Source organism: Lactuca virosa, chromosome 7 (genome assembly GCF_052849685.1).
Source record: "Lactuca virosa cultivar CGN04683 chromosome 7, Lactuca_virosa_CGN04683_v6, whole genome shotgun sequence".
In the NCBI taxonomy this organism is placed as follows: domain Eukaryota; kingdom Viridiplantae; phylum Streptophyta; class Magnoliopsida; order Asterales; family Asteraceae; genus Lactuca; species Lactuca virosa.
In genome coordinates this window covers 277,909,614-277,928,909 of record NC_136432.1, presented here as the reverse complement: position 1 = coordinate 277,928,909, position 19,296 = coordinate 277,909,614, and the positions used below count along the sequence as shown (strand labels likewise).

The 19,296-nt window shown below is 36.2% G+C and overlaps 1 protein-coding gene across 2 annotated transcripts; it reads right to left on the bottom strand.

The window, feature by feature from the left end:
• Positions 1-14,438: 14,438 nt before the first annotated feature.
• On the bottom strand, positions 14,439-19,078 carry LOC145124730 (binding protein). Of its 2 annotated transcripts, none has more exons than XM_079060180.1 (13): positions 19,001-19,078; positions 18,292-18,491; positions 18,048-18,211; positions 17,751-17,962; positions 17,463-17,671; positions 17,268-17,370; positions 17,020-17,183; positions 16,789-16,927; positions 16,175-16,482; positions 15,758-16,093; positions 15,528-15,667; positions 15,164-15,261; positions 14,439-15,072 (listed from the first exon to the last, which is right to left on the bottom strand). In XM_079060180.1, the coding sequence occupies exons 2-13, from the start codon at positions 18,453-18,455 to the stop codon at positions 14,617-14,619; spliced, it is 2,493 nt and encodes an 830-aa protein (XP_078916306.1). In that variant the 5' UTR covers positions 18,456-18,491; positions 19,001-19,078; the 3' UTR covers positions 14,439-14,616. The 2 variants fall into 2 exon arrangements, with proteins under 2 accessions (XP_078916306.1, XP_078916307.1); XM_079060181.1 differs by having other exon boundaries at positions 18,920-19,030.
• Positions 19,079-19,296: the final 218 nt, after the last annotated feature.

Below are 19,296 nucleotides of genomic sequence, written 5' to 3'. Positions count from 1 at the left end.
GTACGCCTCATTCACGAAGCCGGTCTATAAGGGGGATATAAGGTTGTTGCCTATAAAATGGCAACTTAATGGGTGTCCACTCTCACCCACCGCTTCCTTGATCGGTGGAGGGTCGTTAGCCGAACAGGTTGGACAAGGACTTATAAATTCTCATTAAAAGTATAATGATAATACTAAAGTAACTAAACTTTATTGAATTCCCAATCTTAGTTATTTTAGGAAAATGTGAATGAGGTGCTAATCCATGAAATTACACTTTACACTTTGTTTAAGTCGTTAGTGGAGCGTGTGTGGTTAACCAGCACACTAACTTGAATTTAACAAGGTAGGTAAAGGGTGACTTAATGTTTATCATAGTATCGATGGAGCGTGTGTGGTTAACCGGCACATCGATTGAGGGGTAATACATTAAGGGTACCAAGTAATTTGCATGGTTACTTCACACCTTGTTTTGTGATCCTCGGCATCCCAGTCACAAAACTTGAAGGGCACACTCGAGATTGAAACATGCCATTGAAGAAAGTTCAATGAATCTCAAAGAATCTAGGAGTTTCTAAACCAATTAAAACCTAATTAAATATTTCGTTTTTCATGGTGGAAATTGCTGAATCGTCATTCACCTACCTTCAAATATCTTATAGCTTAGATTACGGCATCCCTCTTCTAAGTTATAAAATATTGTGTTGGGTCCTAGCCTTAATATTACATTTGGGTGTTTTGTTAAGGACTATCTCTATATCTAATCTAATCTATTCCCTCTTCTTTTCAGATGTCTTCCAATAACAATGCTTCTGGCTCAAACCCTACTAGCTCCTTCTCTCTCATGAATCTTTGTGGGAGAGTCATCTTTGATGGGTCCAACTTTACAGATTGGATCAGAAACATCAGGATGGTCACTCAGTATGAGAACAAAGAATATGTTCCGACAAGGAGCTGAAGGTACCCGAGCCAACTGCTACTCCTGAAGAGCTTGCTGAATATGAGGTACATGAAAGAGATGCTACAAAAGTGGCATGCATCATGATGGCCACCATGACAGCCGAGCACCAAAAGTCCTATGAGGACTATTATCCTTTTGAGATGCACCAGGACTTGATGGACCGCTACCATCAAAGTGCTCGTCAAGAGCGATATGAAATAATCTCCTCCATGATAACAACCCGAATGAAGGATGGTGAACCCATCACGGGCCACATGCAGAAAATGCAAAGGTATGTGGACCGTTTACTGAAGCTGAATGTGAACTTCCCTGAGGAGTTAGCAATAGACATCATTTTGCACTCCTTGCCATCGTGTTATGATCAATTCCGCATGACATATCACATGAACAAGGAAGAAGTCACCCTCAGCAAACTTCAAGGACTCTTGAAGACCGCCGAAAGTGGTCTAAAGGGTAAGTCGGTTGTTACTACTCCTACTCCTACTCCAACTGCGGCCAATGTCTTGGCAATCGGGCATGGCAAAGGGAAGAAGAGAAAGAACCCTTCTAAGGGTACCAAGGGTAAGACCCTTGAAGGCTCCTCTTCAAGCAAAACCAAGAAAGGTTTTGTCACTCCTTCTGCTAACCCTAATGAGGCTGAATGCTTCTATTGCCATGAAAAGTCGCACTGGAAGCGAAACTGCCCAAAGTATCAGCAAGATTTGAAGGATGGGAAAGTAAAACCCAACCATGCAGGTATATACACTATATTGTCTAATAACTCACCTCATTCTAAGTCTTGGGTCCTTGATACAGGTTGTGGTATTCACATATGTTGTGATTTGCAGGGACTAAAAAGAAGTGAGAATGTGGAGCAGGGAAAGATAAACTTGATCATGGGAAACAGGAAAGCTTCACCTGTCACCAAGATAGGAGTTTATTCCTTAGTGCTAAATAGTGGGTTTACATTAGATTTCAATAAATGTTATTATTTGCCAGAAATGGCAAGAAATGTTATTTCCTTTCATGCATTGTATAAACAAGGTTTTACCTTTTATTTTGATAATAATAATGGTAGTATTGATGCTTTCTTTAATAATGTTCTTTATTTTAAAGCATTACCTTGTGATGGCGTGTATGAAACTGTATCTGTTGTAGATAATCTAGGAAATAATGTATTGTGTATTAACTCTTCGACTAGCTTAGATAAAGAATCCTTATGGCATTGTCGTCTTGGACATGTAAGCAAGAAACGCATAGGCCAACTCCAAAAGGATGGAGTCTTGGAGTCATTTGACCTAAAGTCAGATGATAGTTGTGAATCTTGTTTGCTTGGTAAAATGACAAAGTCACCTTTTACTGGCACTTGTGCTAGGGGTGAAGGTTTGTTGGACCTCATACACACGGATGTGTGTGGACCCTTCAGAACCGCCACAAGAGATGCTAATCGGTTCTATGTGACTTTTACTGATGATTTTAGTAGATATGGATATGTCTACCTAATCAAGCATAAGTCAGAAACCTTTGAGAAATTCAAAGAGTTTAAGCAAGAAGTGGAGAATCAGTTGGGCAGGAACATTAAGATGCTTCGATCTGATCGTGGTGGTGAGTATCTTAGTACTGAGTTCCTTGACTATCTTAAGGAATGTGGGATTGTCTCACAATTGACACCTCCTAGGACACCACAGTTCAATGGTGTAGCTGAGAGGCGCAATCGGACCTTGTTGGACATGGTTCGTTCCATGATGAGTCGAGCTTCGCTACCAATCTCATTTTGGGGGTATGCCTTAGAGACTGCCACCCATATCCTTAATCTAGTCCCTACAAAGAAGGTTGCCAAAACACCTCACGAGGTGTGGACTGGAAAAGTTCCCAATCTAGACCACATCAAGATTTGGGGTTACGAGGCTTTCGTGAGACGCGAGACTCACGATAAGCTCGAACCCCGAAGCGAAAGGTGTATTTTCATCGGCTACCCACAGAAATCCTTTGGTTACATCTTCTACAGACCCAGTGATAATGTGGTCTTTGTAGCAAGAAGAGGATTCTTTCGAGAGAGAGAATTCATGAGCCAAGGAGACAGTGGGAGGAAAATTGACCTTGAGGAAATTCAAGAGTCAAGTGGTGAAGGAACCTCAAACCCTAGCCCTCAACCTGAGGAGGAAACTCCTGTTGAGCCGACTGAAGAATCTATACCTCTGAGGCGTTCCACCAGAGTTAGGAATGCACCTGAGCATTATTATGGTTTTCATATTACTGCAGAAGGTGAGACACTTATCAGTGATAACACACTGGTAAATCTGGATGAGCCTAACAGCTACACGGAAGCCATGACAGGCCCTGAGGCTGCTAAATGGAAAGAGGCTATGGATAGCGAGATACAGTCCATGTATGACAATCAAGTTTGGAACTTGGTTGACAATGTACCTGATCGTAAGATAGTTGGGTGCAAATGGATCTTCAAGAAGAAGACCGACATGGATGGTAATGTACACACTTATAAGGCACGACTGGTTGCAAAGGGTTATTTTCAAACTCCGGGAGTTGATTATGATGAGACCTTTTCACCAGTGGCCAAGATTAAGTCTATTAGGGTTCTGTTAGCCATTGCTGCATTTCATGATTATGAAATATGGCAAATGGATGTCAAAACCGCTTTCCTTAATGGAAACTTGGCTGAAGATGTTTACATGGTTCAGCCAGAGGGTTTTGTCAGTACAGAGTACCCCAGTAGAGTGTGTAAGCTCGAGAAATCCATTTATGGATTAAAACAGGCACCTCGCAGATGGAATCTTTGTTTTGATGAGAAAGTCAAAGAATTTGGCTTTTCAAGGAGTGAAGATGAATCTTGTGTCTATATCAAGGCTAGTGGGAGTATAGTCAGCTTTTTGGTACTGTATGTGGATGACATACTACTCCTAGGAAATGACATCCCAACCCTGCAGGAAGTAAAGTCCTGGCTTGGGAAGTGTTTCGCTATGAAGGACCTTGGAGAAGCTGCCTATATCCTAGGGATAAGGATTTTGAGAAACAGGAGTAAAAGACTAATTGGACTTAGTCAAAGCACCTATGTGGACAAAGTGTTGAAAAGGTTCAACATGCATAACTCCAAGAAAGGAGAGTTACCCATCCAGAGTAACGCCAGATTGAGTAAGACACAAAGCCCTAGTACTGAGGCTGAGATAGCAGAAATGAGTCGAATACCTTATGCTTCAGCTGTAGGATCGATCATGTATGTTATGACGTGTACTCGACCTGATGTAGCCTTTGCTTTAAGCATGGTTAGCAGGTATCAGGGGAACCCTGGCAAGGCACACTGGACTGCGGTAAAGAATATCCTCAAGTACCTACGGAGGACTAAGGACTAGGTCCTTACCCTCGGTGGCAGTGAGGACTTGAGAGTTGTAGGGTACAGTGATGCTAGCTTTCAGACTGACAGGGATAGTTTCCGCTCTCAGTCGGGCTGGGTCTTTACTCTAAACGGAGGGGCAATTACTTGGAAAAGTTCCAAGCAGGAGACAGTGGCTGATTCCACTTGTGAATCAGAGTATATAGCAGCAAGCGAGGCAGCAAAGGAGGCTATACGGCTAAAGAACTTCATCGGAGACCTTAGAGTTGTACCAGCTATAAAGGAGCCAATGGAGATTTTCTGTGACAGCAATAGTGCAGTTGCCTTAGCCAAGGAACCAAGAGATCATGGGAGATCCAGACACATTGACAGAAAATATCACTTCATCAGACATCGAATAGAAGAAGGAATCCTCGTGGCAAAGAGGGTATCGTCGGATGAGAACCCAGCAGATCCCCTCACGAAGGGACTGACTCGGGCTAAGCATCTCCAGCATGCTCGGAGCATAGGGCTGAAGGATGATATTAGTTTTAGTAGTTAGATAATCTTGAAATTTGTAAAATGTAATTGACATTTGATGATAAATAAAAGCTGTTATTTATGAGTAAAGTGTTGCTATCTCTTGTCAATCGTTTACTATTATTTCTTTTTGCATGTTTTGACTTCCAGAATAATTATGTTATGGTTTATATCATATTATTCAAACTCTCCACAGTCGGTCATATGTTGGAAGTAGATATGAATCAAGACTGTCATGGGTTGGCTTGTAGAGGTCTAAGATGTTAGATAAAGCGGGGCTACAGCACTCATGAGTGCTCATAAGTTCTGAGTATTGGATTCAACCCACGCTCACTTGTATCACTTCATGGAATTTATCTCGAGTGATCGTGAGACAGTAATATCATATAAGTCTTCAAACCTAGAGATATGATTTGTTGCCTATGAGTTGGTTATGCATTGATTGCACGAAAACGCATTGGTAACTCGATGTTATAAACCGTGCCTTTGTGTGTAGTTCAACAAGTAGTAGAGCAAACATATGAGTCGAAGTTTATCTGTTCCTTCTAGGATTAGAAGCGATATCTGGGCCCCTCGATGATTTTGTTTTGACCTATGTACCGGGCCCGGTCAGAACTAAATTGATGTGTTCAGTTAAGTTCTATGTCAAACAAATCGGAAATCGGGAAACAAATGTTGGACAATAAGCAAGACCATGTTCCATGTATTTGTCCGGCTGATATCTAGAACAGAGGATTATATGATCACTTATCTAAAATGGCGCTTCATAGTTCAACAGAGTTTAAAGAGCTACGATTGCTGATCGGTTCCTGAAGTCATACTTGCAACTATAGTTATTAGACTTATCCAAGTGGGAGACTGTTGGATATAGTGTCTAAGTCCATAACTATATTTGGTATGTACTTGACCCGACCCGGCATGGTCCATTTGGGTTGCACTTCACCCGAACAATTTATGGATAATCGTTTGAGAATAGTATAAGTTATGATTTATTAATATATTATAAGTCCTAATATATTAATATAAAATCATATTATTTAATTAGTATTGATCTATAATTAATTTAGAATTAATTTAGAGATCAAAAGTATGACTAATTAAATATGGGCTCTTGTATTTATATAGTGTGGGCTAATGCTTATTTGGAATGGGCTAGGCTTGCATGGAAAGTCCATGGATACTCCATGGAGCTTTAACCCATGGATCTCATGGAAACGAAAAGACATGGGTATTAGGGTTTACATGGATGTAACCCTAATCCACCACACTATATAAAGGAGGCTTTGGTTCTTGAAATTGTACTAGTTGATGTGTGTAAACTAAGAGGGCCGATTTCAAGAAGTTTGTGACTATTCTTTTAAGTTTCCAAGTTTGTGGTGATTTGTGACTTCCATTTGAGGCATTCACATTATTGGTGCTAGGCTCTCAAACTCCAAGCAATCAACTACTACTACAAGGTAAGTAATTCTACTAGTTTTATTTGATTCAAGTACCCCATGCCATGCTAGTTAGGATAAGAACCTTGGAAAATAATTATTTGCATGTATCTTAGTCAAACATAGATCCAAGGTTTCTAGGGTTGCATGTACACCATAGGAGTGTTAGAATGCTCAAAACCCATCACTATCACATAAGCAACTTGTATCCTCCCCCAAAACATAGTAAAACCGAAAACAAGAGGTATGAACTCACTTTGGGGTTTGGATTCAGTTTTGATTAAGAGATGAGAGGAGATGATGTTGTTTTCGGCCTAGTCTACCCCATTGATGAGTTCTTCGAGTTCTAAGAGCTTCATAGTGCATAGATCACGGTTTGAAGAGCAAATGAGTAACAAGTTTTAACAAAATCATGAAGTTAAACTTCTTGAGTAAGAGTAGCTTACCAAAATGGATGAATCCTTGATGAAGCTCTCTTGAAACACACACACAAACTCACGAAATTTTGAGGAGGAAAAGGGGAGTTCTTGAGAGGATATTTGAGAGAGTTTGAAAGAAAAGTGAAGGTGGTGAGGAGTGGGTTCGGCCGTAAATAGAGAAGAATGAGGAGAGAGATTAGAAAATTTTGCATGGAGGGTAATAGGTTTCTAGATGTATGTGATTATCTTGATACATGATAGATAATTATGTGTTGTCAAGCTTAAATCTTCTTCCATTTCCCTTTTTTTTTGTATTATTGTTGGGCCGAGAATAGGGTAAGGAGAAAAGAAATGAGAAGAATTGGGCCCTCTCTTGTCTTATTTCGAGTTTATGAGGCCCAAAGTAATTATTTTTCGGCCTATTGGGCCTTTATGAGGGTTCACGGCCCAATGATGCCCAAGGATGTAGTTTACGGCCCATTAGGGCTTATGAAACTAGTTATGGCCCATCATGGCCCATTAGAAATAAGATGGATCAATCTAGGCCCAAAGTAGTCAAATTAAAAGTTTATTGGTCCATTAGGCCCAATAAGAGAATCCTAGCCCATAATAATCTTGAACCGGAATTTTTAGGGTTTTCAATCCATAGTTGAACATATGAGATGTATTGTATTAGGTTTTGGACTTAAATCAAGAGTTTGGATTCAAATGGATGGTTTCATGTTAGCATATAGCATGATATTCACTTAAAGTACAAGTCTTACAGTAGTTGATGTTTACATGAAAACAGAATTTCCTAGCTAAAATGCTAGTTGTAACATAATCATATTTAGTCAAATATATATATGAATGTTATGTTGGAATGGTTCAACATAAGGAAATTCTATGGATGTGTTAATTGTGTTCTCAAAATTCGACCATGATTACGGCATCCCTTTGCATAATTCGAATTATGAGAACATGGCAAATAGAAATAGAAATATTATAGCAAAAGACTGGTCTAGTATCATGTCTTTATGTGAGACATCATGAATCGTGTCCCATATGCTTCGGATATAGGATCTAATAACATGTGCTATAATATTCATCCGTTCTAAATTTTCCAAATGCCTAGGGCATTAAGAGGGAAAAATTTCTAGAACCGGATATGACTAAAATGGTTAAGCAATTGTCAAGGACAATCTGAGGTTTACCAAAGATTGGTTGCTCATGGACAGTTGGATGCATACTTTAAAATTTTGGAAAGGACCATATTGACATACTCTGAGAAGTGGTAACTCTTGTTCAGAAGTGATAGTCAAAATGGGAATATGGAAATGTTTCCATAAGTGGAAGTTATTCTTTAAATCTGTGAATGATTAGAAAACTTAATGCAAGAAGGATGTTCAAAGGAATGTACTTTGAATTTGAGACTTCGCTTCCATGGAATTGTCTTGCAACAATCTCCATTGGAATACTTTGTAATGTCTGTTGCCAAGTCTCTGTGACTTTTGTGCATAGTCATTACAAAAGGAATCATTGCATGATAGTTTAGAATCGAACACACTCTGTCAGTGACAAGAATTTGGAATTCTTACACTGGTGATAAAGATTTGGAATTGTGAAATGAGTATCATTGAATATGTGTTCAATTGATTTGTTTCACAAAGAAATGACCATAGACAAACATAGTGTGCATGCTTAGAGCATGGCATAACTATGGCTTAGAAAAACATAATGTGCATGCTTGGAGCATGGCATAGCTATTGTTTTAATTCAAGTATTAAGTTGATTATTTGAAACATTATACAATGAATAATGAGTAATCAATATGACTCAAAAGTTTTTGGGCCATATAGGATTAGTATTATTATTGTGTTTCACTTTGCATGTTTTGACTTCCCGAGTAACTAGGTTATTCAAACCATCCACAGTCGATCATACTTTGGAAGTAGGTAATGAGGCAAGACTGTCATGAATGGGTCTGTAGTTTATGTAGGACAAGGTGGTTGCAGTGTTCATGAGTGCTCCTGGAATAAGATTCGAGTATTGGATTCAACCCACGCTCATTTGAATCACTCCATGGATTTTATCACGAGTGATCATGAGACGATAATATCTTATATTCTTGAAACTAAGAGATATGAGTTGGACTTTACAAATCGGTTGCACATTGATGATGTCAAAACGCACCAGTAACTTGGTGTTATAAAACACATCATTGTGTGTGATTTGATGAGTAAATAGAGCAAGCATATGAGTTGAAGTTTATCAATTCCTTTTACCCTTGGAGGGATAAAAGCAATATTTGTGGGCCCCTCGATGATTTATTGATGACAACCCTAAGTGCTCAGCCGGGCCTGGACTGATTTGATTTGTTCAATTAGTCGGTCATCATAAATCGGAAATCGGGAAACAACAAATGGACAGAGAGAATGATTATAATCCATGTCTCAGTCCATATGATATCTATAATGGAGGAATATGTGATCCCTTATCTAATGGACGCGTCATTGACTAGATCAGAGTTCGAAAGCGGCTTTTAAGAGCTACGATTGCTAGTCGGGTTGTGGAGTCGTACTTGCAATAATAGTTATTAGACTTATCCAAGTGGGAGACTGTTGGATTAGGTGTCTAAGCCCATAACTATAATTGGTATGTACTTGATCCGAGAGTGGCATGGTCCATTTGGGTTGCATATCATCAGGACAATTTGTTAGGATGGACTTTTGAGAAGAGGTTATTTATGGTTTCTTTATATATTATAAGTTCTAATATATTAATATGAAATCATATGAGTTAATTAGTATTGATCAAGAATTAGTTTGAAATTAATTTAGTGATCAAAAGAGACTAATTAAATCAATGGGGACTAATTGTGTAAATTAGTTATATTTATATGTTGGGCTTATGATCCATATTGGACTAAGTTTATGTATGGACACATAAAGAGTTGGGCCACATGAACCATGGATCATAAACCCATGGGTATGGATTATGGTTAACCTATGACCTTTGGAATTCCACATATAAATATGTTACTCCATAGCCAAAATGATGTGTGATGTATTCTTGGAGAATATGGACGATTTTGGTGGCTAGGATTCTCTCTCAAAATGTCATCCTTTGTTTATGGTGTGTTGTGATTCCATTTGAGGCATTTCATACTATTTGTGCTAAGTTCTTAAAGGCCAAATACTACAAGTTCTACAAGCTACACAAAGAGGTAAACTCCCAACTAGTATTTTATCTTGTTTATGTCATTTGTATGCTAGTTGTAGGCTTAAAGCTTTGGAAACAATATTGCATGTATAATTAGAGAAAACATAGATCCAAAGCTTTTAGGGTTGTATATGCACCATAGGATGTTGTAGTATACTAAAACCCATCAGTAACGTACCATGATCCTCAATGATAAGTGGTTCCACGGGGGAAACCTTGTAACCTTACAATAATGTAACAACTTCATGCAATTAAATAATCAACAGTGCAATAAAAAGTATACAATTAAGTTAAATAAAAACGTACATACAACCCTAGTGGCATATTGTCATCCTATATGGTACCCTTATCATTAAGATCTATATGCAGCCCTAACGCAGCCTCGACACAAGGCATATCAAATGCTAATAACTTCCTCTAATATGAACCTTTTCCAACATCTCGTTGTGCATGCTTTTGTAAAGGCTCATAAATAGGTGACATGTTAGGTGATGGTGTTAGAGACACTTCCCTATGATCGCGTGAATTAGGTAAAGTGTCATGTTAAATTCATGCGGAGTTAAAAAACCACCAGCCAGCATGACTCTCATCCGTTGTCGGCGGTAATTTCTCTATAAGCTTATTATCTTCCTAACATAATTGTACATCAATCGTTAACATCATTATAAATAGGGATGAAAATGAGAAATTTATATAAATAGTTATACCCCCTCAACATTAAGAAACATTTTGCATTGCTGCTTCTGTAACTTCCTAAGCTTGGACCATCCAACAGCCCAATGAATCACATTCGGTTTTTCGGGTACCAAACAAAATATTGATCGAAAAACTCATGAAGAGATATTTCATATATATTTATAAAATGTTCCAATTTTACCGAGACGGTTGGATTGACTAGAGGAAACACATATAATGGGAAGGTGTGATCGGACTCCGAGACTGTAAAATATTCAACAAACTAAAAGCTGGTGACAAAACAAATTTCCCTCTTCCTAAATGTCAACTCGTACTCCTCGATCTCAAAAACCATGTGATGTACTTCGTTTCGAGGGTGTGTCACAACCTATTTGCAGAATATGTAATGTAAAAGCAAAGGATTCCCTTCTATGTCGACATGAATATCTAATCACCTACCAAAACACGTTTGTCGAAACATAGTCTCGCATGACGGTCAGTTTGTGAATTTTGTAAGAATATCCACAGGAATTGCAGGTTTGCAAGACGTTGTAAGAGAAGCATAAAAATGTTGTCATGTTGCCAAAAAAAAAAAAAAAAAAAACTTTCAAGTTAATTCCAGACTGTAAATGGTGCTCCGGAACATACTGTTCTACACATTTCAGACTAGTTCATCGTATACCGGACAAGTTTGTCGTATTCTTGACATGTTCCATAATTCATCTATGTGTTCCAGAATACGATATTCACATGTTATCGCCAACGTAAGTAATTCTCTAATACTTTGGGTCTTTAGTAATACTAAAAAACTACATAATTAAGGCGGCTTCTAATAACTAACATAACATTCCGGACACGTTCTTTGTGTTTTGGACTGATGTTTTTACACTTATAATTAGAAAATTAAACAAGTAGAAGAAAGGAGTTAAGAACGCACCTGTAAAACCTCAAACTCATCGGAGTCAGAAGTCATATCCCCTTTTGCCCATTCAATCTTAAATATGATGATATCATGGTAACCCGATACGGAATGGGTCGGGCAGGTCGGATAACATCACTATGAAATGGTCTATTCCGGACTAGATGATCACTTTTCAAAAAAAAAAATGGTTTTTTCTAAAAAAAACACAAATACAAAAGTGGTTATTTTAATCAATACCCCTAAAAACATTATATTTTTTTTCGGTTTAACGTTTACATTTTATATTTTGGTCGATAAAAACAGTTTTTAAGACAGAAAAAAAGTTTCCATTATTACCTATGCATGTTAAACGGAAAATAAAGTCATTTCAGTAAAACGATATGCTATTTAATGAGTCACAAATATAATATCATATAGCTAAATATGAAATCATGTTATAACAGATAAACAAAAAATTATTTAATGTTAAACCGTAAATATAAGATCATAGTAAAACCTTTTTCTTAATATATATATATATATATATATATATATATATATATATATATATATATATATATATATATATATATATATATATATACTAAAAAGGTAAAAACTGTAATGGCCAAAATATAATAATATTTATAAGTACATGTATTATTTAATATATTAATTACTCGTCAAGTAAATAAATAAACAAATAAATATACAAAAGTTATGACCTAATAAGATCCGACCCTTGTTGACGCGTGTTATTAATAATTTGTCCCTTGCATTAAATCATTAGCCACCCCAGCCGAAGTGGAATGTTCAAACTTCAAACTGTTTTTTATCACGAGGCTGAGACTAATCGAATCAAACACACTCTTCCATTCTAACATCAATAATCAAATATACAAAATACAACAGTAATATAACAAAAATATAGAATATTCAAACATGTCACCATCTTATTTGATACAACCATTCAACACCTTAGTCCTTATAACCATATTATATTTTTCGGTTTAAATATTTATTTATTACTTATTATAAGGATCATTTACTTTAATACATTCTTGACTTAGACCCATAGATCATAATACATGGAACGACCTAATATTTGGTTTTGCACTTATGTTTGACAAATATGTATGATTTTACAAGATCATCCAATAAAATTAAAGACGTTATTTTTTTTTTCTTAGTAGGATATATTTTGTTTTTTTCATCGATTAAATCATGTATACATAAAATTGTTTAATGAGAGCAAGATAATATGTTTTAAGATAATGCTATGTGTTATACCAAGGCTACTGAAGGCAGGGTCTGACATGGCCGATGGGCACAGACAGGAACACCACGCCACCTACACTCCTACAGCAGCACATGAAAATCTCACCCCGTCTTGGGCAGACTCCTGATTTCTCTTTCCTCTCAACGTTGCCCTTTCTTTCTTTTCCTCAGACAATTTTTTTTTTATTTTGGAGATTGTACATTAAAATTTTGTACATGGTTCATTAGATAATTATATATTTCTCTTGAAAAATGATATATAACATGATTTGAAAGAGTAGGTGAAAATGGAGATAATTAAATGAGATAATGTTGCACATGAATAAAAAATATAAAGCGTATAACACACCCTAAGAGGGTGTTTGGATAAATTAGCTTATAGCTTATTAGCTTATAGTGGTGAGAGAAAACAGTTTTTGTAAAAATGTTTGGATTAGAAATAAGCAATAAGCTATAAACAAGTGGGAGATGCTAATTAAAATTAGTTTATTTAGCTTATTCCCATCACGATAAGCTGATTTTTAGTGTTTCCTATCCAAACACCTATTTGATATTGGACTGACCGAGTTGGGTCAGAAAAACGTGTTTGATAAGCAATTTTTATCCATCTGACTCGAAAAGATGCATCTAACCCGGAAAGGAAATCAAATTCGGTTGACTGAGGAAATGAAGAAAAAATTCCACGCATACCCTTTCCCCTAACGAAGCGCCTCCCTTTCAACTCCTTTCTTCTGTCGCAACACCAGCAAGCGACGTCACCAGAAAGCACCAATCAAGCACCGATCAAAGGTTTCTCATTAGGTAATACTTTCGATTTCTCCTTCCTCGTCTCATAATACTTTCGATTTTAGCCATCGTCAACCAGCAACATCGATTTCTGCAATAATTGTTGTTTCGGTTTTTGGTGATTTCGATTTTGGCTTCCTCGTTTCGATTTTTGCTAAATGTTGTTGAAAGTTCAACTTTTGCTTTTTCGAATTTTGGGTAATTGAGATGGATAAATGTTTACTGATTTTGTTGATAAATGTTTACCGAAAATGTTGTTGAAAGTTTGATTTTTATTGTTTTGAATTTTTGAATTTATGGATATGTTTACTGATTTTGCTGATTTTGTTCTTGATGAATTCATACATTTGCTGATGAAAGATCTTCTAATGAAATTGCAACGTTTTAATTCATCAATTTTTAAAAATGTTGTTTAGTTGTTCATCTCTAGTTTTCATAATTCTGTTTCTAGATTCATTACAGAACTTAAGATTAATCTTGCAGTTTACTCTTTTGTTTTACATTGTAGTTGAAATTCGAAATGGAACTCTAGTGAAGGATCAAGATTTGAAGTTCATGCAAGAATTTAAGGTTTTGATGATCCAATTGTCTAGAAGTTAATTGGTGTTAATTTGATACAAGTGTGTATTAATGATTTTGTAATCAGTAAACTACTTGTTGATCAGCTTAAAAAGTTTTGAGTTGCTAATTGGTGTATTGTTGATTTGTTTCGTTATTTATGACATTTTCATGAGCAGGGGTATTTTGGGTACAAAAATATTATATGTATGTTTTGTTCTAAATGTTGAATCAAATTTGTGTTTATAAATGTATGTTGTTTTTTTATTTAGCCAATTAAATCATTATGTTCAGATTAAGCAAAAAAAAAAAAAAAAAAAAAAAAAAAAAAAAAAAAAAAACGCATTCGAAAGCATTGAAAAGTAAAGATAAATGAGAACAAGATTGTAAAAATAAATAATTCGCAGGCTTAATAAGAGAAATGTTTTTTCGTTGAACAAATTCTTTCTGCATTAAGTCGAATCCCATAAATATTATCCATCCATCACCAAAATTAACCTCACATTATAACAAAATTCAAAGCCTGATTCCCTTCAAAACACAATCAAATATACCGAAAAAAAAAATCCAAAACCCTATTTAATTTTCTGTTTCTTTTGCTTCTTATACTCTTTATAAAGCCGTAACCCTAATTTCGTTCGTTCCAACTCCCTTCTCAACCTCTCATTTTCCTCCATCTCATTCACAAGCAAGAAATGCTCCGACAACTTAACCCTCACCGCCTCCTCATCCACCACCGCTCCACCATCTGCCGCCTCCGGAGCCGCCGGCTTCCCGCCCTTCTTCCGCTTGTTTGACTTTTGACCACTCTTGGGAACAAAGCTCTCCTGGTCAACCTTCATGTCCATGAAAGCTTGTTGAGGAGAAACATTTGCTCGATAAACTTGATCATGTGCATTTGTAATTGTTGAAATCCCGGATGCCATTGTTGACACGGTTGGATGATAATGTTTTGATACAAGTGTTAGTTCCCAAAGAACCGTTGCAAATGCACCACTTAGGCTTGGATCCGTAGCATATGGTTGATATTTCTACAATTTCATATGAATAGAATGTTATAAATAACAAAGTAATGAAAGTACATTGCTATTTCTTGAAAAGGGTACGTTTATATAGTCTTACCGTGATAGAACCTGAAAGCGAGCCACCTCCCACATCATTTTCTAAAAGATCGCGACACTTGACGTTTTTTTGAAGGAGATGCTTTAAAGTAACCAACGCTGCATGACAATAAAATAAAAAGTTTTAAAAAAGTCCGACAAGATATGACAGAACAGAATAGGCGTTGTACTGTGACATGACATGACAGAATAGGTTGGACTGTGTTTGACATACATCGACTGACAGGGAGAAAAGTTGCAATTTTCATCCCAAGCAAAAAGGTTGGGTCAGGACTAGCTCTCGATCACATGTTTGTGTAAAAAGACATAAATGCCCTCCTCATCCTGATCGCTAAAATATAACCCTAGAAAGTATTGGGGGTTACCAGCCATGGATTCTGCAGCTCCAAAGCATAAAGAGAACGAAGCCAAACGTTTAATAAAAGCAGCAGCTCTTTGCATGTCATGTTGTCGATCATCACACAACATTATCTTCATGGCTTCAGCTAAAACTTCCCCTTGGTCTCTATAAATTTTAAAAAAAAATTATTAAAAATTCATTCTTAAACTTGTAAAAATTTAATTTAATATAATATTACAATTTATGAATACTAACCTCCCAGGTCTGTATTCAAGTATGAGATTATAAAGCTGAATAAAAAAGTCTTGTAAATCGACATTTAGAGCATCAAGATTGCTCCTCATCACTTTGAAAGCAACTATGCAACACCTCAACCGTTCTGACACAGTCAAACGGCTTGAATGACTGGAATCAGTGATTCCTCCACCATTGGAATCGCTAGTTCCTCCGGCAAGCTTTCTAAGATAGTTCATTAAATCAGCCATGAAATCCAAATCGATTAAATGAGAGAATTTCCCAATTCCATTCAAACATGGAGCAAGAAGTGGATGCTCCCCAAAAGGACCAGATATCGACTCGTTTCCTTCTTTTCTGAATCAAGAAAATGATAATATGTTTTAAAATATGATATAATATTCGGAAAATATGGTTTTAAAATACGGAAATACATACCCTGAGTGCATTGTATGCTTTAAAATACGGAAATATGTTTGAAATACAGCTGAAAGAGTATCGGATTGTATCCTTCTTTTTTCCATTGCATCTTGTGCAAATGATGCAGCCATGAACTCAGCTTTGACTTCCTCTCGAGTCTTTGACATCATTTCTTGTTTATTTTTCTTTTTATCACTAGCTGGCACTTGATTTGGATCATCATTTCTTCTTCCTTTTTTAAAATTCTTTTTTTTGGTCTTATTGTCTAGTTTTTTAGGAGCTTCAGGCTTCCTAAGATCCTCATCAAACGAGAGGGACAAGAAAACCTGCATACAAAAAAATAAAATCCAATTAGTAATGTCTCACATAGTTTAAAGCTCTTAAAACATAAGAATTAGAGTAAACTACAGGTTTAGTCCCTGTTCTTCACTCAAAGTTGAAAATTTGGTCCCAACAAGTCATAAGTTTAAATTCCTTTGCGTAATTGGTCTCAACAAAATGCAAACATAAGGACAGCTTCAGGAACATTTCAAAAAATGGACCAAACTTGCTATTTTGAGTAAAGGAAAAGGACCAAATTTTAACTTACTCTAAGAACTATAAAATATATATAGAAGCACACGGATAATTACCTCAACAGAATCAGGATGTAAATCACAATCATGGGCTTTTACAAGATTAGCAATAAGTTGAACAGCCTCCACAGTAACTTCACCACCATGTTTTCCCTCATTTGTGAAAAGTGACTTAATTGTGTTGCAACACAGTTTTCTGTTCACATGTGTAGTACCATTTTGATGAGCCAAAAGAAAAAGGGTAATAACGGAAATACAAAAAACAACATAAAAAGTCAAAGTAAAAACCTTATGACATCATCTGTGGAGCTTATATTCTTCATAACAACTCCCAACAAACTTTCACGAAAATTGAAACGTGGGTTTGCCTCCAAAAGAGTACAAATGCAACGAATGGCTACACGTTTAAAACCAGCTACTTTTTCTAATCCCATTAGCTTTTGAAGGTATGCCTATTAATATTCAACCAAATAAAACATTATTATTTATAATAGGTTAATAACCATAAATAGCTAAAAACAATGTGAAAATCAAACCTTGTACACAGTTAAAAGTGTGGATTCATAGAAACGGGTTTTCTTGACATCCTTTGACACAACCATTGCTAGCTCTTTATCAGTAGGTAGCCTAATTCGGTTTCTGTTTTCCACAATGATAGATAGTTAAAGATTAAAATAACATTAATACAAGCTAATAGCATTTATAAATTTATAAATAAAAATATTATATACCCGGGGATGATGTCTTTGAAAACGGCTAGCAAAGATTTTAGACCTAGTATTGATATAGCTGGATCTCCATCTTTACATAATTGCAGCATTTCTTTTAAAGATTTTATATTGCCTTCAGGATCTGTGAGCATTGATGTTCCAAGCTCAGCAAGCCTAAATTTCTTCTTCTCATTGGATTCTTCAACTGAGAGATCTTTTTCCACCTCAGCCTAGATGATAAAATATATAAAATAGTTACATGATTGAAGGGTTGAAACAAGAGAAAACATTTATAGTAAAATAAGTTACCAAAACTTCAGCTTGAGAGGTTTGTTGCACTTCCTCCACTTCTTTTACTGGTGTCCCTTGTTTCTTTGCCTCTTTCCTCAACTTTTTAAGTTTTGCCCTTTTTTCTGCTTTTGTCAACTTCACAACACCATTGTCATGGGCTATATCGTCATTTTCACCCACAGTTTCATCCTCGATTTGTGCATTCTTAAAATTATTTGGGCCCTTTGACACTACATAAAGATGTCAAACAGAAAAGTCTAAAAATCTTGATTCTTGATTTACCAATGTGTAAAAGCAATGCTAAGTTCCAGTTACCTTTTCTGTAATAGACTTCTCCATCTAAGGTCTTAACTGGGAGAGCATCTACAGGATCAACTTCAAGTTGAATATTGTCAGTAGCTAATGACTTTTTCCTTGATCGTTTCTCATACAAAGACTCAAGAGCATCTTCTTTCACATCAGCAACACGGTTGATATGTCTATAATGAATTAAATTATTAAATGAAACAATGAACACATGTTATGAAAGCATAAAGACTGAACTTGTGTAGTTATTCACCTAGTAATTGACTGGGTATCCAGTTTTGATACAAAGCCAGCATACTCTTGGTTTTTATTGACAAAGTCTAAGTCCTCATCTGAGACTTCAATTTCATCCTCAGGCACATCTGGTGGAAGCTCTGGTGGTAGCACCACTTTCTGTTTCTGTTTCTTCTTCCCCATTATTTGATATGGCGTTAAATTGTTGTCTTAATAGTCCTTCACAAAAGAATCAACATACTAGTTTCAGTTTCAGTTTGATGTAGCCTCACTGAAATTGGTTACAGTTTAAAAACAGCTGTATTAAAGATGCAAATGTTGCATATAATACATATAAAGTTCAATGTGGTAGGTTATCGATTACATGTTGAAGATTCGTCGAAATAACACAAAGCATAAGAGTAATCTAAACAAATATTGTCCTTTTCCTTAACTGAGCTTAAGGAAATACACTAATTGAGTTGACAAAGAGTAAGCATCAATCTATCTTGAAGAAACAGCTGGGTAACTAACTGTTTCGTAACCATTATTCAGCATATAAACATAATGAACAGATTAAACTCAAACATAAGCAATCATACAAACACCCCAACTTAATCAAAAAATGGTACAGTTTGTAGTAGTAAACCCAAAGCATGAAAACCAACCGAGTTCTCGTATCAAATCGAAGTTCTGAAATCTTTTCGGTGCGTTTCGTGAGTAGCTGTAGCGAAGAAGTGAAGACGTACCTGTTAATGGCGGGGGTTCCTCGACGGAAGAATCGGAATTGGGGTTTAAGCAAAACCCCCAAATCCAAAAACGAATAATAATAAATACGTTAACCTAATATACACATGTAAAGTCCAATGGGCCAAATTTGATGCTGGGTGGGTCCATCGTTTTGGTTATGGATCCAAACAACAAACTTTTATATGGTTCGGGCCAAAATTTTCTTTTTTCTGTCAAATATGATTATAGAGAGTATATTGGACTTTGTTTTTAGTAGAACGTTTAAAAACTTGTAAATTTTTAAATACTTAACGAA